We start from the raw sequence: 27,347 nt of genomic DNA, 5'->3' as shown, positions 1-27,347 counted from the left end.
TGTGCTGTTACCATTTCAAAGATAGCCAGTGCTGTTGATAGGTGACTCACGCACACACAGCTATTACTGGCTTTTGATGTCATGTATAAAACAGTGACCAACGCCATTTGTATACCTTATAATCGGTATCACACTTTCCTATTATAAATATGCTTCTAACTATTGATACTGATACTGTCCTTCTGTTCCTGTAGGTGGTTGTGAGAGCATAAGTCCTGCTGAAGGTGACGGTGGCAGTTGATGAGGATCGGGTAGTTGAGGCATCACTGTATCACAACAGAAACAGAAGACTGACTGAGTAGCAAACAATAATATTCAAACAAGGAATTCATGCACAACAAGTAAGACTCTTCAACAAATCTACATGTTCATCTGTTGATTTCACTTACCGGGCTTGAATTGTTCTGCTGTCATTCTGGTTATAGCAATGCCAACCCCTTCAATCAATGCTAGCAAAATGGCTCCTACAACAACACCGATTGGGTCAAGAAATCGTTGCATTAATTTTTCATTATTAATTAACTAGAGAGGACAACAAACTCATAATCACAGAAGCCAACTCTAGCTCCGAGGTGTCCTCCTGAGGGGACCCCACTGACAAACATCCCCCGCATTCATTCGGTTCCACCAAAAGGTTTCTGTATTATGACCCAGTCACATGTCTACCACTAAATATTTCAAGTGCATCAATTGAGTTACTTGAATAAAGCCTCCTGCATTATAACAACCAAGATACTAAACTGAGCTGCTCTAACACAAAACACCCATACAAACAGTACACTGCTACGTTATCTCACCTATGGCTGCTGATCTCAAAGAAGCTGACAAGCCACCTAAGAAATAATAGACAGCACACAATGAGCCAGATGTTGAAGCAATTGCAAAGATATCTATAGCTTGATTAAATCAGGGCACAACAAATGCCCATTAATAGTCCCATTAGAAAGAGAAAAGGCTATATCAATGGCATCAGTGGTCCCAGACTTTGGGTAGGAGCTAGTCTCTAACCCAATTATCCAATCCTACTGTACACTAATAAGTGGGTGTGTAAGGAATGTGATCCTACCTCTGGCCGCCAAAACTGCCCCTGTGATTGCTCCACTGCCTATTGAATTCCATGGATCGTCTCTTCGTCTGATGCCCATCAGCATACAGTCGAAACTCGAAAAGAGACCTCCCCAAACAGCAAAATTCCCTACCACAAACCATAACTGTCATCTATCAATATTCGAATCCAACCACACAAACTAGATAAACCAGCACCTACAATCATGCAATTCAATAGACTACTGAATTAATAAAATAATGGCGTGAGATAGGAGCATCACTGTAGCCACATTGACCAACAACATTGAGTTAGAACAAATCAAATTTATTTATTACAAACCGCTGCTGGAACTATTCAAACCATTCCAGCACTAAGCAGATTGTGTAACCCATTTCCATTAGCTAAAACATCTAGGACATTAATAATACCGCAATTTGCCAACACAAGTCAGCTGTAATACACTGCCTTACACGTCTCTCATACAGTCATTTCCAGGTTAATAGAATAAAACCCAATAACCATCCAGTGGTATTGGCTACAGTCTCTGAACTTGATCAAATCGATTCGATCAATAGAGAAGACAGAGGAATATTCACAGCAGGACCCACACCTCACCACAGTACAGTATACACATACCTTACCAACATATCAAGAGTTACATCACATACACTCCTGCCTGTAACAACTACTCTGCATTTCTATACCAAACGAGACAGTCACTAATTGTACAAAGGTGCCGAAGTCTGGTTTGGAATATCAGAAGAATAGTATAAGAGTGAGTCGGAGGAGTATCAAAGACTAAAGTCAGCAATGACTACTCTCAACAGTAGGAAACCTCTTCATGAAAATAATACTACTACTAACTGATCTACAGATGTGTTAAAACCTATTAGTGACTATTATGAGCTTAGTGTGCTACAAAACATTTTGCACCAGAATAGATAATACAGACAAAAGTCCATCACAAGACGGACCCAAGAAATGATACGTGACAGTGATGATTTCTCTACAAACATTTGTACACACCATGTCATTTAGTGTACATAGTAATACTGGCATCCATTTCAGTGTGCTCATCACAAGCTCTAATATACACTCTCTGTAGCAATTAGGAAGTTGCCTTCCTCTGGTAGCTCTAAATTCTATTGTAAAAAAGAAAGCTGCCAACACATACAAATGTCTTGTCTTGACAAGACCTTTCATTGTTAACCTGAACAAATCTTTTCAACAAATGGTTTTATATAAAAGCCATAAACACTGCTTGTTGACACACAGTATAGCAAGAAACCAACCAAGAGCTTGTCTACAGTGCTTCAATCAGGTGTTGGCACAGAAATGAACCACGTGTCTTTGGACAGTGGATACTCAATCAAGTATTACAATGGTTGTTATCATTTGTTGGTCTCAAGTCTATAAAAGTTAGCCAGTGTAATGAACATTGAAATAAATACACAGCATGGATAAGACTGCTTGTTGTGTTAGATTAAAACCTGGTTAATAATATGATGCTGACACTGATGCTAGAATAGGATTCATTTCTATTGTTGGCGCTGACGTTAAGGTCGGCATCAATACTGTGAACCAGGCTTGAGCCTAACCGAAAAACTATTGGATTAGAGTAACCCACCTGCCTGTGTTTAGAAGGTCGCCCGTTGTTTTGTCTTGAACATGGTGCATTTTTGGTAATAAACACGTCACTTGCTCTCTGCATATCTGTGAACAATTTTTTAAAAGACAAAAGGGTTCTTGCATTGGTGCAGACCATCACTTCTTTCCTAGATAACTTTATCAGCAATGTGTCACTACATGCTAAATTAGAGTTAGTGGTTTAATACAAGATCATTTGTCTGAAGCATCAGGTATCATTGTGTTGGGCCATCTTCAGGTGTGGTTGGTATTAAATGTATACTTGGAATAAAAGGAAAAGTCTGCCTACCCATCCCGCTTTTTCTAGAATGTTACCCTAATCCAAACAATTTTTCTTGATGTGGTAAGTTCACAATCTGCCAATCTGCGACAACAATTTGACACATCAGAATTGAATTCAACTAAATAGTGGGTCTGCCATAGTAAACTAGTTTTACACCTAGAGACAGCTAGTATTAAATAACTTCCACAACTCTGCAGATTCAGTCAAGCTAACATATAGCAATATTGATAACTAGTACAATTCTGTCTCCAATGTCTCATAAACTTCCGGTGAATGTGCCTGTTCTGGTCTCAGACCCGTAACCTCTAAGCATCCTGTGTGGAGTCACATTACAGCACACAGAGCCACACTAAATGCACAAGGTACTAATGTAAAGCTCCATCAGATAATGTCTATTCGTTAACATTCAGTTAGAAAAACAGCAAAGGCAATCTTTATGCCATAGAACATCCAAATAACACTGCAACAACAGGAGCAGACAACGATCCCAAATATGTACATCAGACCACACAGACTACTATGTTTTAGCAAACATGATTAGCCAGGTGAGCAACAACGATTTTCTCTTCTTGCCAAAGCTACCATTTCAAGTAATCTAACTACTAAATAGCCTTCTTGTACATTGACAAAAAAGGCAAAGCCTGTTGTGAGATTTCATAATAACTATATGTTGTACTGAAACATACTCAGTTACAAAGTGCATTTGTGGTGTCCTGTAAAGCTCGTGCTGCAAGAATGTATTTGCTAACTAAATAAAGTAAATTATACATGGTGTGCCCCTTGAAACAAAAGACCATAAACCCAATAGGCTAATCACTCCACTGATACATAAAATTCATTGACTCTTTGTAGATGTTACTAATGAGTGTACAAACATGCCTTCATTTCTAGACAACTAAGATAATATCACAAAGAAATATCTAGATCAGACATAAACAAAAACACCCTCTCCATCTGTTCTACATTTCTGTAAAATATTGTAACAGCTTGGTCACTAGCCAAGAAACCATTTGCTCAGTAATAACATTTCGACACATGGAATAATCCCAGTTGTAGATTAGCTGCAATTACTGTTTACAGCAAGCGGCTCGAGAACTACTATATATCACTCTATGCATAAACCTAAATCTCTGTAGTCCCACGTTTTAGTGTATAACAGGTGCTGCTCATTGGTGTCACACGGTGCTCCCTAGTCTCGCGTAGCCAGACCTCTTTCCGCCACGTCATACTTCAGGGCGAAAATGGGTCTGGTAAACAGTCTTTGATGTCGCTGTGTGCCGCGTAGCCAGAAATGGGCTATTTAAAGACCGGATTCAATTTCTTAACCGCTTCACTAAGACCAGACTGCTATGCAAGCACTGCAATCCCATCTCTATTAGTTTCTCTTGTTTTGTAGAGAACAACTCGAAGACTACAGCTAGAGTCGTTGCTGTTTGTGAAATCTGCATGTCTACAGCAACAATGAAACGCAGCCGTGGGAACGTTGACATCAACAGGTTTCCAACATAGCGTTGTGCGCTTATGTCACAACCGAGACTGAATTCGAACGCACTTGATGTAAAGCAATGCACAAACCACATGAGATGATTACCCAAACACAGAAAGACAACTCTGGACTGTCTGCGGTCGCTTTAGACGTCAAACAGCATCGTTTATGTTTGCATTCAGTCCCGTTGTGACACGATCTCACAATGCTACATGTACAACGTCGATCATGACAGATTGCCAAGCTAGGAGATGGAAGCCTGTCGACATCAATGTTCTTGTGGCCACGTTTAACTGCTGCTGTAGACATGCAGATTTCACAAACAGCAACGACTCTAGCTGTAGTCTTTGAGTTTTTCTCTACGCAACAAGAAAAACTAAGCTAATTGAGATAGGATTGCACTGCGTGCATACCAGTCTGGTCTTTAGCAAAGCATTTAAGAAACTAAATCAGATCTTTAGATAGCCAATTTCTGGCTACACGCCACACAACGACATCAAAGGCTTTCACCAGACCCATTTTCACCCGGAAGTATGACGCGGCGGAAAGGGGTCTGGCTACGCAAGACTAGGTGCTGCCCTTGCAGTGACACTGTCTTGAGACAAAAGGTGCAACAGCGTCACTGTTACATGGGTACTAAACAAAGCATAAAGCATTCAGAGTTCTTTGCAAGGATGATCTAAGTGCTCAGTAAAAAATCTGGTTAAACAAGACCAGCACATTAAAGACACATGTGTACCATGTGATGACATGTTTAGTGTGAGATACACATGGTCTCACACACACTGCTCTAGTACTTCAAACAGATACCCTTTCCACCTTCAGATTCTCTATCTAAAATAGAGCACAATGGTGTCAGGCTATCCAGCTAGAGGCTCAAATAAAATCGGAATGCTAGAGATTGGTCGCTTTCACACTGGGCTCTAACCTAGTTAATCTTGGCTAACCTGGGTTACACGCGTGCCAGTATGAACAGCTAACAGTAGCCTAGGTTAGGTAATTAACCTAGGTTACCTGTAATCCACTTGCTAGCTAGGTTAGATCTCGGTTACTTCCCCCTTTGCATACTTTAAGTTTATCACTCTGCCCCCATATTTGTGATACCTTTGTGCCCAGCCTTAGCCTTAGCAGGATGGTGCGTTCTAGAAATCGCTACTGTTGATCATCCAGAATTGAAATTGCTAAATCGTTTGTGGTTTTCTGGATATAACAGCGAAGCCATATTCGCATCCAGGTACTGGAATTTGATATCTATTTCTGCAGTCAGCTTCTCATACCTATAATGAGCAACGGTTTAGGTTAACCAGGGTCTAGCGTGAAAGGGACCATTGTCTGAATGACTGGTCAAGCAAAGATATGTAGTGGATGAATTCCTAAACAGGTGGTGGCTGCACACATGCAGACAATATCTTGGCACTAGATAAGAAACAGCTGTATTTGTTGATAAAGACTGCAAGATCATAACACTAACACTCTTTGCTGACAGCTGCAAGCAAGAAGCAGCAGGCTATCATTGATCAAGAAAAAGCAACTGACACTGAAATGCAATGACTCATAGATAGAGTAGATGTTACATTACCGTAACCAATTCTTTTTTAGTAACATTCTTTTCAATGTTCTTGATCTTGAAGTGTGTGAAGTTCAAAATGAAATAAATTTCCTAGCTTCAAAAAACCTGCTGCCATCAGGGTACTGTACCATTGCATTTCATGCATTATACATGGTGCCTAGATGGAAGAGAATCACGGGCCACAACATTGAAATGATCATCCTGACAGTAGAGACACTGGCAGTGGTACGTGTGCATACTACATTTCTCAGTGATGACAAATACAGCATGTTCGTTACCATCCTGAGTATGCACTGTTAGAAACAAGGGTAGTAACTAATTAATTAAATTGACAATGCACAATAAAAGGCACTAATTGCTAAAATCAATAGTGCTAAAAATAGAACAGAATTTGATGAGTTCAAAAAGAATTAGTGATAATGTGATAGTGTAGCGCCAAAGATGAGAATATTCTGGTATCAGTAAACCTTAATTAAGGCTGGTTTACAATATGATGCCGAGGACGCTTGTGAGGGCTTGTGAGTGAGGACGCTTGTGAGTGAGAACACTGACCCTCCTGAGGACTCTAATGAGAACACCCCAAGACACTGAGTAGGTGTCAAAATGCACCATTTACAATACCATTTGATGAGGGTCGAGCCACTACCCATACCATGAATACAAAATTCTGTGATTTGGTTTTCTTTTCTTCTCTCCCAAACTTCTCGCGACAATGAGTCCACACTTTTTTGCAGTCTGCTGCTGGGAGCCCTGTTTCTTTCGATACCTTTTTCCAAGCGTTTCCTCGGCCTTTGCATCTGTGTGCTCCTGTGACTTGCTCTGTCACAAGCAGCCGTACCTACATGTACACCTTCCATAAGTTTCTCTTCCATAGTCTACTTCCAGATATTTTACTCCTGGATTTGATATCTGATTTGATAAATACCACATGCTTCCTGTAAAAGCTAAAGCACGTCCGGGTTTGGGCACTGGAGTTGAACTTGACTCAACTTGAGCATCGACGCTGACAAAGCTCATGACGCGACGTGTGAATGTTTACAATATGATGACTGCCTGAGTGTCCTCGTGAGCATCGTCAGCATCATATTGTAAACCAGCCTTTACGCTTTTCATAGAAAAAGAAATTGTCATTTGAAAAACACTCAGCATTCACAAACCTTCTCAGCGCTTTAACCCTCTTTTGTGTACAATTCCAGCAAACTTAGAAATCAAGGCATGCTTAAGAGTTTAGTTACATGTCTAAAGAGGAAATGACAACTGAAATTCCTTTTCATATCATTGGAATTTCAAGTACCGCATTTCTTCTAATAAATGACATAACATTTATTTCTATTAGCACTCTGAGATGAGGTTTAACTTAAACAAGATCGAGAGATCAGCGTTTATTTATTAGCAAGCATCTCCCATGTTAGACAGCTAACCAGAAAGTTTACGCAAAATATCTGTCTTCAAGTCGTTAAATTAAATATTCTTACAACAGCTACACGTGTACGCGTAAAGGCGACTGCACACAAAACAGCAAATGATCCAGTTCAAAGACTGAGTAAGTACGCTACATGAAGTGCATCATCTAAAGTCTAAACGAGGCGGTGCTTAAGTTAATCAAAGAAATACGGTATCTACCATGTCTACGTGAGCATTCTACACAACTCTTACCTCCCAAAACAGGCGCTCTGGTCTTCACAGCACTCAAGGCTCCTAACATCCTTGCTCCCTACACAAGTCAAATAAATGTCTAACCAAATGCCTATTTAACTACCTGTCTATCTGTCTATACCGGAGGCGAGTTTCTGTAGCCTTTCACGAGATGGAAAGCTGCACCTCCAATGGCGCCCATTGAGAAGGCCGCACCGCAGTCATCCAGAATTCTGTAGGGACTAAGTGTAAGCAACAGTTAACTAGTATAGTTTGTTAGAATCACAATCCTCTGTACACCGCACCAAGGATCTCTCTGGTAAGCCTCTTCCATGCCGTTGATCACGTGTGACTATCACATACATACGGGGTTCGTCTTCATCATATAATCAAACCCGGATGTGATGTATTAGCGGGCACGGATGGATTTGACCAGTCCTACAGATTGGAAGTTTACTGAGCTTCAGGTCTGAATCGTAGCCTTACCTTTGAGGTCGCATTTTATCGTAAGCACTTTTCTAGGAGCTCGACAGCAGTCTGCGTTGCAGCATTTGTAAGGAGTACTTCCAGACGGCAATGATGCTATCATGTTCTCACAACTGTGCGACTCCACATCATGCCACTTATCTAGATCCAGACGTTGATGCCCTTATATCTTATTAGTTTGTTCTCTCTGCATCAGAGGTCACCTGCAATACACGAGCAACAGGCCATCACGTTGCCCTCTTTGTTTGAAAGTACACTCAACGTCTGTTATTAATTAACTAGATCCAATGTGATTAATTATTGATAATTTTTTGAAGCCTTCTGTTGATGCTGAGCTGGTTAGCAATCGTTTGGTTGATCAACTTGTGGCGAAATTTGCAGCAATTAGGTTGTCTGAAATGGATATCATCATGGAATCAACGAAAGCTATTTAATATATAATATACTATATTTATTATATAAATAATAATAATTTTATTACAAAATAATAATCTGCTTTGATGTGAACTTTGTTATTGTATAATTGTCAAAGACTTTTGATTAGGTCATATCTATTGAAGCTAGAAGACAGCTTACCCAACTCTAAAATGGGAAACATAGTAGTGGTAGACCATATGACTGGCCATTCCAGCAAAGAAATGTCCATTAGACTATCAACCAAGCAGACGGCTGTCTCCAATGAAATCGATCTTCAAGAGCAGCTAGAAATCAATTTGGCTAACGAAGACAATGTTGAACTACTGAGTACTTCTGTTAGACAACCAGTGGACTCTATGAGCAATGGGCCTCTGGCAACTGGCAAAGATAGTGTGGATACATTGATGCGAGAGAAAACACCCGAGCCGAAACAAAACAAGATGGACGAGAACATCAGTTCTACAGTCACAGATGGACAAGGTGCAGTGTATGAGATGCAACAGTACAGTAGTCAGAAATCTGTCATGAACTAGTTGTGTCCATGATGTAGACCAGTTGTGAAAAATGCTTCAAGTTTGAAGTGTTGTTTGGTTTAGTTGGCTGTCCTGTTTGCCAAGACTTAATACCTCAACGTCATATCAATGCTCACCTTGACAGATGTCTACACGAGCAGAGAAGACAAAAGCAGCCTGCACACGTTCCAAGTAGCTGGTGCCGTTATAATTTTTCCTTCTCTACAAAGATTGATGTCAACATTCAAGTCACTGTTTTAGCTCTAATGCAAAGAGTGGGGTGAAACGACTGCCAAAGTTGGTCTATACAATGTCACTTTTACCTGACAAAGAATTGAATCGGAAGTTAGTCGAGTTGGGACTGCCAATTAATGGAAGCCGACAGGTCAGTAGTGGCTGTTTTATAGAGATTGGATGATTTGATTTGGGTGTGTGTGTGTGTTTAGGTTAGAGTGAAGAGACATCAAGATTTCACGGTGTGGTACAATGCTGAATGTGACAAAGAGAATCCAAGAACAAGTACAGTACCGTACCTATACACATCACTCTATATACTCTATTGTTGTATATCTGTAACTGTTCGATTAGTGTATTTAATTATAACCATGGCTGTTGAAGCACCAGCTCCAATTGCAAAGAATAAACCGTCTGACCAAATTCTTGATGCTGATTAGCTGACAGATTGAGGACCCAGACTTTGCACAATGCATTCTTTTGTTAAATCTCGGTGTGCATGCACTGGCAGGTTATAGTACTTATTTATGTTTTCACTCCCACTGCCTTCTAAATATAATTGATGGTTAAAGCATTCAAAATACATCATGAAGAAATCAATGCACATTGTGAAACTATCAATTTACATGCATTGTATATATTAAAGTTGCTAGACAGAGGTTGCGTTGAAGAATTGGCCCCAACACTATAACGGTTGAACCCAGTACTTAATGAAAGTTAATGTTTTGCATGCTGATGAACTGGCAAACATTGACTGACATCTAAATGGTTCGAAAAATGATACATGGACAGACCTGTTTATAAAGCACAAATATACCAGCTGACTGTTTCTTATACTTCCTGTTTGGCTGCTATTATAGTAAAAGAAGTAGCCAAACAATTTCTCAGGGTTGAAACAGATAAGACAAAAGCTTCCGAAAAGTCAGGAGGACTGATGGCGGTTGTATGAAAACACTATCCTGTTGTCCAGTCATTTTGGTTTATAATAATTTGGATGTTGCATTAAACTGTAGTCAGCAAATATTTCTCCAATACAGCAAGATGGAGAAACGGAAAGACAACAGTTGAGAACCAGCTACAGTCAGTACACATTTCACTTGCTCCAATTGGGGTTGGTTAATGGTTTGTTTTGTAGCAAGAAAACACAACAAATCATTTGTAAAACTGATTGATGAAGTTCGGAATCGTAAAGCCAAGGTATCAGCTAAGAACACTTCAGCAGATTCCAATTACAATGATGAGAAAAGCTCAGTTACCACTACACCGATAAACAGTAGTTTTCCTCGTGAAGACATCGATAGAGACAGTAATGAGTCTGAAGATGATGGAGTACTCCCAAGGGTAACTAAATCTTGCAATAGACAGAGAATCAACAGTAGTGGCTCGTCTTCTCATTCTTCTGCTGAGCCAGGTCAATCTCATGAGGAAATGATACATAAAGGATTGGACAGTAACATACTGGGGAGTGATGATGAAATGACAACATCACAATCAATCCTCGTGGTAACAGGAGATACCGAAAATGAAAAATTGGTATGCTGATATTTAATTAATTGATATCAAACTTATAATTATTTGCATAGGAGTATTGGACAACTGGCATTGACGACCAACGGCAGACATTAACAGGTGGACAGAAACTCTTACAGGATGGTCCTCCAGACAATTTGACACAGCTATTGTAAGAATACATACCAATGATTGACTGTTGATCATCGACGTGATTTTTATGCAGAAATGACGACACCACAAGCGTACCTGAAAGGTGAGCCGTGTTGTTCTGAATCATAATCAAACGAATACCTGCAATATGTAGGCTGAGTCCATAGTGCATATTATAATTCCATCTCTGATTGTATCAAAAACAATTTTGTGAATTAATTAATAGACCTGACAGCGATGGTCCAGAAATCAGATCTTTCCAAGGTTCAGACAGACTGAACCTAAAAAATAGTTGGATGCAATTCTGTCTGGAAGGTTAACTTAGTGAAAACTGACCTGGCTAAAAAATTCCCTATACACACAAGTGGTTTAAAGGAGGTGGCAGTGGAACCTACAAGTCATGAAGTCAAACATACACATACAGCATTGTAAACTCTGGTTACTGCTACAATTTTCTTGATTGTCATGCTGATGCATACTCCAACTCTAACCATTTTCATAGTGCTGGGACACTCTCAACCATGACAAATGCTTTAAACTATAATTGAATGTATATTTATATATTTAATGTTCTTAGTCGACACTGTTTGCACCTAATCATTCTAAACAACAATGGACATCCAAGACTGCTAAAATTCTAATCGGTCAGTGGAATTGTATCCATGGTAGACCTAGTCTTCTTGTTGGTGCAGCATTTATAGACACTTTCTATTTTCAGTATCCTCATACACACAAACTTGATAATTAGCAACAGCAAGTTTGTGCTCACATCTTAGAAGATACCTGCCACAGTTGTGTTCTGCTTTTTAAACCGTCTGCAGTAAATTCAGTACTTTGCATGCAACTTATTACTGGTCCCTTGTGTTAACATGTCACTTCACAATTGCCTTCATATCTCACCTTTACATAGACAAATTATGCATTTTCATTTACTTAGCACTTTTAATTGACCTAGTCACAGCCACTTGTGATGCATAGACGTTATCTTCCACCACTGACTTAGTTAATTAACTAAGTCAATGGACTGGTGTGTGTGTGTGGGGAGGGGGTGTAACCGTAATGAACGGGCAGCTCCTTATCTATTTTGCCATTGTTTGTGCAGTGCGGTGTGGTGTGGTGTGGTGTGGTGTGGTGTGGTGTGGTGTGTGTGTGTGTGTGTGTGTGTGTGTGTGTGTGTGTGTGTGTGTGTGTGTGTGTGTGTGTGTGTGTGTGTGTGTGTGTTTCAACTGGGTGCTGCTGTCTTTTTCAGCCCAATCTCTTTCTCTCCTCAACTCACACAAAGTCCACTACGCAAGAAAGAGGAAAAAGATGTTGAATTCCAACCAAGTGCTGATCTATTGAGCAATGATGATGATTTGGAAGAGCCACCGCCAAAGAGGTCTCTAAGGATAAGGCGAAATCCTCGACGAGCCACAAGATACAGTAAAGCACAAACCAATGATTCAAATAAACACAATGTAGTATAAACGTATGTATTTGTTTAAATCTTCTGAACACATGCATCATAAACTTGGAAATTTTACGTAAAATATTAGTACTATAAATAGAAGCGGACAGCAATCTTTTACAGTCTGTAATGCAAGTGATATCTTCTTTACAACACTTTTAAAGAAAAAGAACACCAAAGGCAGTGATTGGTTATGAAGCAACAGATTAGGATGGCATTGTTGTGGATTTGTCAACAGCAGCTGTGGTCAAAAGGCCCTGTGCATATTCCTCCATTCTCTTGGTTACCTGCACGCTCAGCTGGTTCAATGTTGATCTGAGTACTGAAAGCAACACAGTCTGCTGCTCGGGACAATGCCTGTAAGAAAATAGTGAACCTGTTCAGGCAAGTCTCACCGCGGTGTTCTACAATATGCATGTAATATACTTAATTACTATGCCTGGGCACTTCCCATACCATTCAATGTCCCAATTCAGAAAAGACAAGGACATTGCCAGCTATATATATAAATAGTTCGTGACCAGTAATTGTGATGGTAAGGGACTGTCCCAGTACTCGTTTTCATGAGTGTACAAGTTTATGGTATTTCTCAAGAGGGTCTGAGAGTCCATAGTCAGACAGTGCTACAGTATAAACAGTTATTTTGCCATCTTAAATGTCTGCAATTTCAAATTTAGACAAAAGTTTTACTTACTGCATATTAAATTTCTGCGTTCTAACCAGGAGGACAGTCACTGGTACACACATGTACACATGTACATGTGTTGGAACAGTGACTTCCTGGGACTCCGAGTATAAACCTAAATATCTGCAAATTTTATTTGTGCGTACCGTGATTTCAATTCGCAGAAATAGCATGATCACAGAAATAATCAGTCATACAAAAAACCAGTTATACGAAAAAACCCGGTTATATGGTAATAGCATCCTGGTGCCCTAGTGTGTACTTATAGTGACTAAGTCCATGGGCCAATTGCGAAAAAGGCTTCAGAAAATGCCATCCTTGCACCCTTTGGCAAACCAATTTTTGGCACTTGGAGCTTGTCATATGACACTAGAAGTTTGAGAATACCTATTTTGGCAAGACAGATCGTGTCTGATCACCTAGAACAAGACTGTTTTGCAAATTAGCTGCGCAGCAATGAACTGGAACCGTGAGGCCTAACATGCATTATACAAGTTGAGGCAAAATCCTGATCTTGTGATGGTTTCTGCTAACTGTATGTTACTGTGAAGCTTCCGACATGTTAGCTCGTGATAAATACCGCTGTAGAAAGTCTTAATTAAAACTTTAGTTCCAAGTTGTGACGCCAACATCTACAGGATCTAAGAAATTGTGCTTTGACCGTCGTACCTGAATGCTGTTGTACTGTAGTATGCTACACTGCACTGACGTGCTGTAAATATAGTAGTTTGCGTAGTATTAGTGCACTTTATTGAGTTTGAAACTAGACACGTATTGTACGTCTAGAAAGACACTGGAATGCGATTCTTGCATTGATCATGACTGCATACATACGAGCTAGTCTTTTGAATGATAAGTTTGATGATCTCGTCAGTCTTTACTCTGGAGTAACTGCTGCCTGTGAGGTAGAATACGACCTATAGCTCTTACAGCAAGGCCATATGGTGAGGCAAAAAGAGCAGTTCTTTCAACAACAATTGCCTAGCTAGCTAACGATGACATAGACTTTTGGGTGTCTCAGAGAAAATAAAGTTGAAAACGTTTACCAGTGTTGCATTTACCAAGAGTGAAAGGCAATCGTTCGATCTCCAGCGCGGTACCTCGGTCCGACAGATCGTTGTTTTCACGACTGCATGGATGCGAAAAGGGTAGCATTTAATGAAAATTGTACATGAGTCACATATTTTCCCGTATCAAAATGTATGGTTTTAGACTTGGCTGCCTTTTGAATCCCTCCATCAACAGTAGACAGTGACCATGGGAGAGCGGTAAGTGTATAGCAGAACAACTTGTCAGTCTTTAACTCAATTTTAATAGTGACCTTGTCTGGCGTACAGCTTGTTGTAGTTATCTCTAATTGACGGAATCGCTCTTCTACATGATACCACGTGTTCCAGAAATCAAATTGACTTCGTGATTGATCACTATCTGCATTTGCCAATTGAAAATTTGGAGAGAAATTGTGATGATCAATTGCCACACCTGCTTTCATCATAGTACAGCATCATTACCAGATGCTTCCTCGAGACAGAAAAGGTTCATGGCAGCAGCCAAAATATGCACGTATCCTTGATGGTGTGTGTGTATTTGTGTGTCACCACAGCAACTGCTCAAGGTTTACTACAAATTGATGATCTAGTTGTCACTGCCCAATTGATTCCAGCACTTTCATGCAGCAAAGAAGAAGCTGACACCCGAATATTTTTACACACCAAACCATTCATTGAACACAAGAGCATCTCACATTAATATTGTCACCTGTTCACCAGATAGTGACGCTTTAGTGACATGCTGCTAGGGCGCACATCAGATTCCGGCACAGATTATATGGCAGGCAGAGTCAAGAAATCAAAGGCACCGAATCAGCACGACAAATATTGATTGGTCGCAAGATGTGCATGTGTAAAGCACTTTCCGGGTTGCATGCCTTTAGTATAGGCATTTTGTGACAAATTTTGAGACAACCTTAATAATTATACCTGCTCGATGATGAGATCCGAGGACAAGCCAGCCCAATGACGACCACTTCTCACCGCATGGAGACCTCTAAAATGTTGATACACATCTGGATGCTCATTGTGGAGATTAGACATTCGCTGCAGATATATCCATGCAGATTTTGTGTAGTGGTTGTGCCCACATGCGGCCAAGAAAGGGAGCATTTCTGAAACAGTTTGGAGATGCAATTTCCTGTTGCCAGTATGCTCTGCCCGGATATACTTGCGAAGTATATCAACCATATCCATGTACTGCAACCAAAGTGTAGCAGTCCTTGATGACTTCAGGGATTTGGTTTCTCTTTGAAGAGCATCACCGATTCTGGTTATCACACCAGACTGGCAAACTTGATCTGCAGACATTGAACCTTGCATCACCTCATAGAGAACAGCAGCTTCATCCAGGTCTGGTGTCTAGCAGACTTCTCATGTGATGATGTTGTAGCTTCTAAAAACTCTTCTGTTTCCACATTCCCAGATTCTGGGTCATCTGAACTTCCGGGTAAAGGCACATTAAATGTTTTGGCCAGCACCAAGGCACGGCGAACTGCATCAACAATAAGATGTGCCTGTACTGCTCGAGAAATTGCCTTGCCAGTAAGCATGTGCACTACTGCACTGGGTGCGTAAATCAATTGCCACAATTCTTGTTATCCAGATGCAGCCATGAGATGGCCAATACACCCAAGGTAACTCATTTCTGTATGAAAACCTCCCAGATGAAGGACAATATCTTTCAATTCACTTTCCACTGGCTCAGTTACAATAATCATCAGAGACTTCCAAATGAATGGTCTCATCAAACATAATAATGGGTGTAACATTGTGGCGACGGGCATACTTAAAAACATATTTCAGTGTTGACTAGACACATGGCACATCACTGGGATTCATGTCAATCATCGGTAGAAACATCACAGGCGATCTCCCACGGTGAGTGCCTTGATGCACAAGTTGCATCATCCCAGACCACATTGGCTTTGGTATCCAGTCATGATGGAAGTCTTTCAAAGAATATCAAGATGCGCTGTTTGATGTATTCACTGATGATAAACTTTGTGAGATGTTTCCACTGCTTTGATGTCGTGCCTAATCAGTTTAGCAGCAGTTTCTACTATCTTCATGTTTCTGTGTCAAGATCAGCTTTCTGCTGACTGTAGAAGTCATGGAGCACCGCTTTGGCCTTTTTCTGAAGGTAACGATGTTGGGCTTACCATTGATCTCAGTTTCAAGGATAGTATCTTCAAAATATTCCTGAAAACTAGCAATCTCCATGAATGCATCTGTTCTTTCTTTACCTTTTGGGCAACATAATTTTGCCCTTTTCATTTCATGCTGATAAATTGCTGGTATCTGTTTCTTCGTACGGAAATTTACACTACACCCTCTGTGGTACACACTGCATCTGCAGCATGAAGATCATGAACATGCAAATGTCTTGCTTGTACGGCATCTGCCCAGGTATCACCTCTTTCATGACACATTGCTAGAATTGTCCCTCAATTCAACTGTTTTCACAGAGAAAACATTAGAACTTCTTCTCTTTCTACCCAACATTGCTGGTGTGCCACAGAAGAAACAATCCATGCTGAAGATAAACTGCTTTTCTGCTGACCTAAGTTGATGCCTTGCAGTGTCTACAGCTGTACCATGTCTTTGCTTGCCTAGTTTAACAATTCTGGCTATTTGTTGACGGTTGCAGTATTACGATGGCAGATAGTGTCATTCCTGGAATCACCTGCCTTGCTGATACTTGCACTTCCCTTTTCTCCCAGAGTAGCAGTTGGTGATGTCCCTTCTAAGGCTGCTCGCAGATGATACATCTTCAAACACCTCTAACGCGTCCACTGTATTGCCACATTGACAAATTCAAAATTCCCGGGTATACGGGAACTTTGACGCTGGCTACTATTCGTGATTTCGGTTACAGTATGAAAAAGTGAGTAACGGAGAAGCCAAAAGGGTAGACTATTTCAGAGAGATAATCGCAACATTGGCTGAGAACACGACGATAATCTGGAAACGATGGCATTTTCGATCACGTGCTAGTCTAATCGCTGATGGAGAAGCCTTGAACAAGTCTCGAGTGAGGTATTTGTTCTTCACTATAGTGTTTCTACAGTACCCAATGCGGTATCCGTGTTTCAGAAGAACTGTAAGTTAGACAAAGAGATAGTTTGGGAGGTCATGTGATTCGAATGCTACCAGAGATGATACAGATGCTCACTTCCCATCAAAGAATTCACAAGACTTTAGTATGTTATAGAGCACACTTTTCTGTGTAGGAAACAGTTGAGAGAGTTTGTGTTGCAATCTTTTAAGGTCAAACCATATAATGCCTGTACTATTTACTGGATGCGACAGTGAACAACATCAGTGTTAAAGTTACTGACTATATTAAAGGAGCACTTCACCGGTCTGACTCCGCCCTTGGCCGCTAATCGTTTCTAGTAGTCTTCAAGTTGAGAAGTTTGGTGCTATTTCAGAGCAAACTTGATAGCTCAGCATTATGATAAGGCTAAAAACAAAATTGTACGTGGCAGTTTTCCAAATAACGTCCAATAGGTAGGTGTAGGTTTCGTTTTACCGCTTCTTGTAGACTTTGATATTTACTTAGGCGAAAGTAAAATGTGCTTCGCATCACTGACTCACCTTCAATCTACGGCGAAAAGCACACATATGGTAATGGTTCGGGTGTAGAATGAAGATATTTGGTGTCACGTGATTATGTGCGATGATGCACGTTTCCGTGTGTTTTTGAATCACTCAAGCCCTCTCGAACTGTAGTATGGCCTCCATTCGTAGAAAGAAACATGGAGAAAAGTGGGAAAGACCGACCAATTGCAAGTCGCTCAAGATGATCATGTGGAGTCTAAAACGTACGAACGACTGAGTCACTTATAAACTGTAACTTGTTCTCTTTCAATGTTAGAGTTGCCTGAAGCGTCTAGACCCGTCTCTTGTGTGCTCGTAGTTGGCCTCAGAAAGCAAGACCAAAACAATGCGCTGAACAACACAGCAAGCGTTCGGTCTGCAGCCCAAGGCCTTAACGTACATTAACATCTACTGCACATGCGTCAATTGGTGAAGTGTTCCTTTAATTGGAAGTTGTAGCGGTCACTGTATTAGATCTCTTCGCATATACATCATCTATTTTGAGCTCCGTTAACTACATCTGATTTCTGCTTTAAGAAAGTTTGTCAACCATACCTAAAGGTTTTTGATAGCAAATCTGACTTCTCTTTTAATTTGACATATTGGTTACTATGGCAACATTCTTAATTTAAGAAAATGCTGTTTTAGTCAACTTTGGACACTCTGACACTAATAAAAACATCATTTTTGTAATCACCACAAAAAATTACATAGGATAGGCTAGAAAGAAAATGGTTTGCCATGAAGTGCATGGAAAAGTCACAATTCTGGCCCACGGACTATATGAGAATCTGACATTGCTTCTGTTTGATCAATAAACGACTTACTCACTGCTATGTTGCCACGTCTTGTGAAAAAATTATGTATGTTTTTCTATTGTCCCTCCAATAATCAATAAGTCCTCCAAGCACATTCTGGCTACACACACACATGGACCATTTTTGGGAAGCCCTTATAATGTTACCTGACTGTCCTTCGGTAACCAGCAAAGCTATACAGCGACAATTAACACAGCTGCAGTAGTTCATCTTCAGTACAAATGGGACTTCTTTAAATCAAGGATTCTCCTAATCTGCATCATCCATTGTACATGTGTGTATATCAACCTCTTATACTAGTCTTGCGTAGCCAGACCCTTTCTCGCTGTGTCATACTTCCGGGCGTATGATGAAGTAGTGAAGCATACTTCTGGGCGTAGTGAAGCATTTAAGAAACCAAATCCGGTATTTAGATCACCAATTTTCGTTGATGCGGCAACACAGTGACTTCAAAGGCTGTTCACCAGACCGTTTCTCGTCCGAAAGTATAACATGGCGGAAAAGGTTCTGGCTACGCGACACTACTCCTATTACCACCTCAACAGGATTAGGTGACGGTGATAAATGGAACAGAAATGATTCTCTGTAGACCGTCATCCCACAACGTGCCAAGCCCTGTTATTAATTAGAGTGTCAAATATGACTCTTGCAATTGATTTGGACCAAGTAAGCACACAAACAAATAAAGTAGACTTGAAACTAATTAACAGACATGACATGTCCATACCTTGTAAATATTTCTACTGATTGTGCCAACAGGTGGCAATCATTATGAAATGCCTTGCAAAAGATGTACAGTTAATTGATATATGTCTTACAAATTTAACATCAATTTTCTACCTGTTCCAGTTTGGTCCTCCTTTTTAACAATGCCAATAAAGCAGTCTGAAAGGGTTCACCCCTTGCGTTATCATCTTTGTTGGTATATAACAATTCTTCATTAGTATTAGCAGCTTCGTCAGCACTAGCTATGGGACTGATATCCATACTAGGCTGCTCCTCTATGTTGGTCGCACACTCAACAGATGCATCACCTGAATCACCTACCTGCGTACCATGCAGTGCAGGTGGCTCTGTTTCCTCACCTACATCTCTAACAGGCGACTCCTTTGCTTCGTGTGACTGAATAGGAACAAATCCCCAGCGCTGAAGGTCACCATAATTCTTGGTTTGCTGGTCTGTAAGACAGTTTTCATGGGATACCTGGATATGTCTTCCCTGTCTGATGTTCTCTGCTGTAGTTGCATTCTCTCCATAGTCAAACACAGGCGTCCTCGTAGATGGTGACTTAAGACTACTCTTGATCTGAAAAAGTACAATGTCAGTTGACTGCACCTGATCAAGCATGCCGTCTGCTTATTTAAAGGTTTGTCTTTAAAGTGTTCTAAAGATAACATAATTAATAGACAATGTTCACATTTGTTATTGACTCTCTAATGGTCACTTGTGCTCTCTGCAACTTCCTCAAATACACAAGCAAACCATAACAAACAGCATGCATGACGTGATACATTGATTTATGTGTAATTTAGAATTAGTTCAATAAAGAAATGTGTTGCTCACCTTAAATGCTATTCGTCCCTTTTTGTGAAATGGCTCAAACTCCTCAGTCGCATGCTCTTCTACCTCATCTCCTTGCTCAACCGTTGGAGGTAAACATGAAAGGGTCTTCTCCATTCCCAGTTCCTGCCTCACATCCATCCAGCATGATGAAATGCGATGCGACAGCATTAGTCTAAGATCAACTGAATCGTCTCTACGACCATAACCATCTGTACACACAATATCTTGACTTGCAGCAATGGCATCCATTTCAGTGTGAGAATGAACGGGCTCCACGATTTCGTGAGTTGATGTCTCAATCTCAGAATGATGCGAAAGGGTCTCACTGAAGGAATGAACAGGATACGATTCTAACTGTGTGTGTGGTGGCAATGTATCCATTGTTTCTTTATAAGACATCAGTGATCCAGAACGTGACGGTGTGTGACTCTTCTCACGATCTGTATGACTGTAACTCATATATGAGCTACGAATGTGAGGAGACCTCGTTACAGATGTAGAACGTGATCTGGAAGATGACATACCCCTCTTCCTATTAGAAGAGTGGCTTAAATATCTAGTGTTGGCACGCCTTTGTCTTGTATGTGAATGTTCCTTGATACTAATTTCGTCACGAGAATGCCTGCTGCTCCATATGCTGCCTGAGTTGATGCGTGTTTCTCGATCACAGTACCACAATATAGTCAAAGGCTTACTACCTTTCACAGACTGATTTTGGTACCTAAATGCAATATTAATTTATTTCACAGAATTGTTGTACATCTTTCATCTTTCTAGTAACCCTACGTACACACACACACACACACACACACACACACACACACACACACACACACACACACACACACACACAGCATGAGCATTCTTCCAGGACTCCAAGACCAGTTGTCTGTCACTCCAAGACACACAAGACATGCATGGGATAGGGTTGGGTCATCGTTAGCATTGGACATTCCATCACACATCAAATACATATTAATAAACAGGACAAAGCTACGCACATCAATTCAAAGCTAAAGCTCAGCATATCAAATAAACAAAATAAGAAAAATACAGTTACTGAAGTTTACTCAAGTTGAATAGATATCCTTTTCTCTCTGTAATCCACCCTGCTACCTCTAGGTATGGAATCTATCTAAATTATTTTAGTTATTTTTTGCTCACTCCGCCATGGCTCTTCTAGCATCATCCTCATACTTGAACTTCAACGACACATACAGACCACGCATGGCAGTCTTAGTAGATCTCGAACAGCTATGAACTTCACACGGTCCCACGTGGCTCTCAAAATACTGTCTGTAAATGCAACACAAACAACAAACACAAAAAACACATCAAACCAAAAAGCCATAAAAATAATCAAGACGAGCAGCAACTCACCGCACTGAACGCGGCTCCTGGTCGATATGAAATCCCATGATGTAGATGATGCCTTTGTATTTCTGGTACGGATTGCCGGTCTCCGGGCACATCAAATTCGGCGACGTCAAACTCATTCCTGACCTTTAAGGACGCTAACAAAACTGCGCAAATTTCTAGCACTGCAGAGCTTGGAATTGCATGAAACAATCGCGACTGACTGATTCACACACTTACTGGAACTTTGTTTCCGGTCATGTGATCTACCCGACAACCACGCGCGTTAGACCAATACAATCAGCATACGGCATTCGTAGGCGAACAAGTAAAGTTCAAGCATGTAGCAATAAGTATTACAACAAAGTTCAAATGCACTACAATTGTTGCGTGGTCCTGTCAAACAACTAATTTTTCTTGTAGCCTAACAATTTATTTTTCGGTCTATTTTTGGATACCTCTGCTGACGGTGCTGCCCCGCGCATGCGTAGTTTGCACGCCCAGTCGTCGCGTGTTTCTAAGCTGTTTTCCGGTGTTTCCTATTGGGAAAGTACTGGGACAACGTTCTCCTGGTGCACGATCGCTTGTCGTAGCGCGAACGGAGACGTGGAGAGCTCTCAGGTGACCGGAATTGCGCAAGTTCTGGTTTGTCTCTTGATGTGGTTTTGTTGTTCTTAACGCTGCGGTTTATTTACCTGCAGCTACAGAGCGGTTGAATCGTGTGCACGGTGATTCGACTCAAAGCAAATGGCTGGTGAGCGGTTATATAGTCTGAAAGGTCGCGGACACGTCGGAGGCGATAAGCATTCACGTGATTCTTGTCTTATTTTTTGGTTTTGCTGTGTGCAGCCTTTCACACTGGTACGACGAACCTTCATCTGCCCGGGCTGCATTCGTTTCTGCCACGGAACGAGGTCAGTTGAGTGTGGGGTTGGTGTATAGCTTGAGTTTGAGGTGTCAGTTAGTTTAGTAGGGAATCCTGTCAATGGGATTCGATTTGACTTCGGTGTTTCTCTTCTGTAGTGACGGTTGTTGAGCACACTGTTTTGGCATTCTCCCGTTATTCTAAGTGTATGACTTGAGAAGGTTCTCTTCTGCAATGTGAATGTGTGCACCCCAGTGGGGACCCAGTTGGTGGTACAAATCGTTATAGAAGGGAGAATTAATGAATTGGATGTTTTCCTGGAAAAGATTTGTAGTCTTTGTGTTAATAACCCGTCTTGAGTGCAATATCACAACCAATGTATCATCAAAGGGAAGTTAGCTACTCTGTAGGGAAGAAAGACTCTGCCGTATGCATAGTAATGTATGACACCAAACGTATATTACCGGCCTTATTGTGTGTTTACGTGTTACTTCTGTTGCTTTTCCGTATCTTGCATTTTGTTTTGTTATGTCCTCATATGGTTTCTTGTCCTACTCTTTAGCATCTGATATGGTATGCGTCACTGCAGTATGTCACACAGATTACATGTTTCTTGCATGGTGCAGTAGTTGCTTGAGACAGTCCTAAACAGCTAGCTTTTGGCAGGGGGTATGAGTAATACAAATCAGCAGAAATGAAGCAAACTTTGTGAACTGATTGCATAGTTGTTGAATGAGGTAAGGGTGGTTATTTGATTTACCAGTTCTAGAATGGGGGCTGTGGCTGGGGTGACATACACCTTGCATTAATTAAACTGTGGGAACCAGTTCTATCAGTTGGAACTAAATCCTGAAACTCCTGGCCTTGCTTGCTTCTTATACTGTACCACCAGGAAGCCATTATGGCACTGGTATAGTAGCAGTGTAGTAGCTTCCATATGCTCGGAAGGATGGATGATTCTAGTGTTTTAGTCTGAAGGTGGTGTCAACCATAGCAAAACTGCTGCAGGAGTGGACAGGTGGCCATAATACTGGAAATGCTGCTGCATAGTCTCATGTTCTTTGTGGAATTGATTACTAGGCAATTCTGATTATTAAAACTGCTGCTTTATTGACTCGAGTCTTACGCTTATCTTGAGACTTTTTGCCTTACAAATGGGTACATACGAATTAGTATATTGGGAGCTTGAATTTTATTAAAGGGGAACTCGCACACAAAAACAAGTTGCAAATGGGTACATACGAATTAGTATATTGGGAGCTTGAATTTTATTAAAGGGGAACTCGCACATAAAAACAAGTTGCTATTGAAAAATAGCCTTGTCTTCGAGAAGTTCAACGATACCCTAGTCGCCAGCCAAGCGACTCTGTAAAGGAGAAATTGCATTTCGAATGCTCCCAGACAACGATGTGCACAAGGTATGACGTCACTGGAGGACAACCTGGATCGTTTTGTATTGGAAAAATCTCAAACAGCACAACGTGACTTTCTACATCAAATCTCTTGATTGGAGACAACACTTGAACATTCACCTTCACTGTGAGGTAGGTGTAGCTTCGTAGCAACGAGAGGAGAACACTAGAGGCATTCGTTATGACTTCATGTGCGTAGGTCTGAACTCTGAGGAAACACGGCGTCAACTTCTTCCCCTTTGATGTATTCTCCTAGTTTACGACTCTTCTAGCTGAATGAAGTTTCCTAACTCCAATTTGAGATATCTAATGTTCATTAGGATACCGATGAGTTGTAAAGTTTGTCATTCTGTTTAGATTTCCTTTCGATCGAGCGCAGTTGAGAGTGAATTTTGCGTTTAGGCTGAAAAACAAGGCAGCTGGACCACATCCCAGAGTATGATTAGATTATTTTCAGTCGGAGTGCTTTGAGAGAGACTTCAAAGCAGAGCCAGTGGGCAGGTTAGGGTTAGGACAGATATACAAGCGTTGTAGTTTCCTACCTATTCCACTCTCTTTACAGCACTACACGTCAAAGCGGAAGTTGATGCGATATGTCCTCGAAGTTCCAGACCTACGAGCATGAGAAGTTATAACGAATGCCTCCAGCGTTTTCCAATCATCGGTACGAAGCTGCACCTACCTTACAGTGAAGGTGAATGTTCAAGTGTTGTCTCCAATCAGGCGATTTGGTGTATAAAGTCGCGTTGCGCTAATCGAAATTTTCCAATACAAAACAATCCAGGCTGTCCTCCAGTGATGTTATGCCTCGTGCACCTTCTTCGTCTGGAAGCATTTGAAACGCGATTTCTCCTTTATGGAGCCGCTTTGGCTAGCGACTAGGGTACCGTTGAACTTCTCGAAAGCAAGGCTATTTTTCAAGAGCAACTTGTTTTGCGTGCGAGTTCCCCTTTAAGCAACACACAATAAGCATTAAATACATACATATAGAATGTAGACCTGAGGTAGGTTGTCATCACAAGATCACCACTATTATTGTTGCTTGTAGCTTCTTCATGTGTCACTGTATGATACAGTGAATAGACATGATTGTAACAGTCGTAATTGAAATGTGACCCATTCAAGTTACTAATTTCCCCGTCTTCTTATAATGCGACCAGTCGAGTGACAAGAATATTTGTGTTTCAGACCAATGCTGTGATGAGTCAGTATCTACGAGAGGATGGATGGTTTCTACTCAGACCCAGCTTTTCCAATCAGGGTTTATTCTCAATTTGTGTGACGTAAGATTGAAATCAGAAACATGTAGTTTTCATACTGTGTGTAATCTCCTGTATTCCCTTAGATTTCAGGGGAACGTGAAGCATTTTAAAATTCTACTTGATCAAGAAACAGGCCAATACTTTGTTTCATCTCGTCGCTTCCCAACGATTGTGGATCTCCTCAACTGTTACAAACAAGTTCCACTCAAATCTAAAAACTGTCAGGTGTTCCTCCGAAGAGATATTCCTGTTGATCGTGAACGGGAGAGATTGCATATGATTCATCAAGGCATTGAGCCTTCTCCTTCCAAACAGTTGCCTACTCAAATCCAGAAGCGTCCTCTTCCTACTGTTCCTGGTCCAGTGACTACGAAGACTCTTCCTCGTGGTCGGCCACTGCCTGATGTCCCACAACAAAAACTGCAGAAGGATGTGGTAATAATGGACAAAACAAGAAGGGGAACGTGGAATAGTGATGAGAAATCACAGAAGTCACAGACAATTCCGAGGGAAAAGGAAAAAGGCCTTCCTCCTGGTTGGACAGAGCACTTTAGTCAGCAGCACAAGAGAGCATATTATTATAATGCAAAGACTAGAGAGACAACATGGAAGAGGCCTCAACCACCTGACGACCCTAATTATGTTACCATGCTGCAGAAGTCCTTGCACCAGGAGCAGAAGCAGGCTAGCCCAGTGGAAAATGGACCACCTGTAATTCCTCCAAGACAGACTGCAGCAAGCGAACCTCACACTCATTTGAATCCACCAGTGCGTCGAAGCTCCAGAAAATCTATTCAGAATACATCAGAGGCAACAAGTCCGACTCAAAAGCCACTATATCAAGAAATGAAGTCAGCGCCTGTTGCTGATCAACCAAGAAACTTGGCACCACTAAGTGGCGGTAGGTTTTTTCCGTCTGGCCCAACAAGAACACCTGAAAAGGCTCACACTGCTCCTCCACCTCTTCCAAGTCGGATAGACAATTCAGGAAATTTACAGAGAGACGTAAATTCAGTAGAGGGGCAGATCGTCTTAGCACCGGCTCGTATATCCGGAAGAGAAATCCCACCACCAGTACCAAACAGGCAAGAGTCAGGAAGCCTACCTCTACAATCAAAAGTAACCCGTGACCCTCCACCATTACCTCCCAACAGGGACATGCCACCACCAATCCCTAGCAGAAATGATATGTCACAATACCCCATGCCACCTCCACACAGAGAAGAAAATGGTCTTCCGCCAAGACCGCGAAGAGGAGAGCAAGCTCCCCCACCCAATCTGAGATTTGATGCAGTGCCACCAGCTATTCCATTTAAAGCTAGTCCACCAGCAATACCAAAGAGAGCAGCACCGCCGCCACTGCCCAATCAAGAAAGAACCCGTTCTGTGGCTCAGTTACCTGTTCATCAAAATAGTGTAAAGTGTGAGCCTTCTTCCTCTTTCCACGAGTACGTGAACGCCAGAGAGTTGCCACCATTACCAGTGAAGGATGACAAAATTGCGGTGTCATGTGAAGGAAGTCCTGCTTACCCTCCACCTTCATCTACATATGCATCCAGGTCGGTGGCTGCAGTTCCTGCAGCTCCTCCTCTTCCACCTGTTCCTCCGCTCCTACCTGTTGTGACTCCTATTACTTCTTCATCTCCTATGGTACCGAGTGCTGCTGCTCCTCCACCTCCGCCTCCTCCTCTAGCAATCCCACCACCTATTGATGAGGTTCCACCGTCTCCGAGACCTATCAAGCACACAAAAAGTGTGCCACCACCATCGCCAAATCGTGACAACAGTAATCTTTTGGATGAAATCAAAGCGTTCGGTGGTGGAGCAATGGGTCGACTGAGATCTGCGTCGGAGCGAGATCCGGGTCCGATGGAGCCACAGGTAATTGCAAGCGAGGGAGACATTATAGCAGCACTTAAAAGCAAGCTGATGATGGTCAATGCAGCAGCTCGTCAGGATGAGTCTGACGAGGAGTTTGAACAAGTTGAAGATGATGATGATTGGAGCTAACTTAACAATCACTATAGATAGGTGATTTAAGTAAATGCAGTGTGATTTTGTATTGAACTTATTTTATAGAGTTGTTGTCACAGTTATGATGGTTAGAGCAATGAGCATTCAATCCACTTTTCTAGTTTAATAGTGACTGTAGTATTGGATAACTGGTGCATTAGTTTTAGACTACAAAGTGGACAACTGTCATTTTGTTAAAACTGGCCTATCTCTTGAATAACGAAACTTTCAATTGCTATTTAATTAATTAATTGCCCCAATATTATCTCTATACCGATCAGTCACCGATAAGCA

General features: G+C 41.3%; 4 protein-coding genes across 7 annotated transcripts; 2 read left to right on the top strand and 2 right to left on the bottom strand.

Annotated features, from left to right (window-relative positions):
* Window positions 1-10: 10 nt before the first annotated feature.
* Window positions 11-8,044, bottom strand: LOC134197336 (mitochondrial import inner membrane translocase subunit Tim17-B-like). Its single transcript, XM_062666634.1, has 7 exons — window positions 7,975-8,044; window positions 7,812-7,911; window positions 7,691-7,748; window positions 1,067-1,195; window positions 798-833; window positions 390-464; window positions 11-266 (listed from the first exon to the last, which is right to left on the bottom strand). The coding sequence occupies exons 1-7, from the start codon at window positions 8,001-8,003 to the stop codon at window positions 160-162; spliced, it is 534 nt and encodes a 177-aa protein (XP_062522618.1). The 5' UTR covers window positions 8,004-8,044; the 3' UTR covers window positions 11-159.
* Window positions 8,045-8,063: 19 nt separating this feature from the next.
* Window positions 8,064-12,449, top strand: LOC134197332 (E3 ubiquitin-protein ligase RAD18-like). Its single transcript, XM_062666631.1, has 14 exons — window positions 8,064-8,136; window positions 8,192-8,270; window positions 8,333-8,406; window positions 8,473-8,543; window positions 8,700-9,052; window positions 9,169-9,283; window positions 9,346-9,469; window positions 9,531-9,603; window positions 10,179-10,261; window positions 10,332-10,398; window positions 10,454-10,851; window positions 10,902-10,999; window positions 11,054-11,083; window positions 12,230-12,449. Exons 1-14 carry the CDS (start codon window positions 8,092-8,094, stop codon window positions 12,444-12,446), a joined length of 1,827 nt encoding a protein of 608 aa, XP_062522615.1. The 5' UTR covers window positions 8,064-8,091; the 3' UTR covers window positions 12,447-12,449.
* A 169-nt stretch (window positions 12,450-12,618) lies between these two features.
* LOC134197333 (uncharacterized) lies at window positions 12,619-21,745 on the bottom strand. Its single transcript, XM_062666632.1, has 6 exons — window positions 21,526-21,745; window positions 21,310-21,441; window positions 20,146-20,866; window positions 19,423-19,887; window positions 19,310-19,362; window positions 12,619-12,784 (listed from the first exon to the last, which is right to left on the bottom strand). The coding sequence occupies exons 1-6, from the start codon at window positions 21,639-21,641 to the stop codon at window positions 12,634-12,636; spliced, it is 1,638 nt and encodes a 545-aa protein (XP_062522616.1). The 5' UTR covers window positions 21,642-21,745; the 3' UTR covers window positions 12,619-12,633.
* Window positions 21,746-21,990: 245 nt separating this feature from the next.
* Window positions 21,991-27,261, top strand: LOC134197331 (uncharacterized). Of its 4 annotated transcripts, none has more exons than XM_062666628.1 (5): window positions 21,991-22,122; window positions 22,203-22,255; window positions 22,351-22,415; window positions 24,967-25,061; window positions 25,124-27,261. In XM_062666628.1, the coding sequence occupies exons 2-5, from the start codon at window positions 22,249-22,251 to the stop codon at window positions 27,048-27,050; spliced, it is 2,094 nt and encodes a 697-aa protein (XP_062522612.1). In that variant the 5' UTR covers window positions 21,991-22,122; window positions 22,203-22,248; the 3' UTR covers window positions 27,051-27,261. The 4 variants fall into 4 exon arrangements, with proteins under 4 accessions (XP_062522612.1, XP_062522611.1, XP_062522613.1 ...); XM_062666627.1 differs by having other exon boundaries at window positions 22,203-22,279; XM_062666629.1 differs by lacking the exons at window positions 21,991-22,122; window positions 22,203-22,255; window positions 22,351-22,415 and adding an exon at window positions 24,424-24,442.
* Window positions 27,262-27,347: the final 86 nt, after the last annotated feature.

Source organism: Corticium candelabrum, chromosome 22, assembly GCF_963422355.1.
Source record: "Corticium candelabrum chromosome 22, ooCorCand1.1, whole genome shotgun sequence".
Lineage (NCBI taxonomy): Eukaryota > Metazoa > Porifera > Homoscleromorpha > Homosclerophorida > Plakinidae > Corticium > Corticium candelabrum.
Note: the sequence above shows the minus strand (reverse complement) of the source record. Positions and strands in the feature narration are given on the sequence as shown.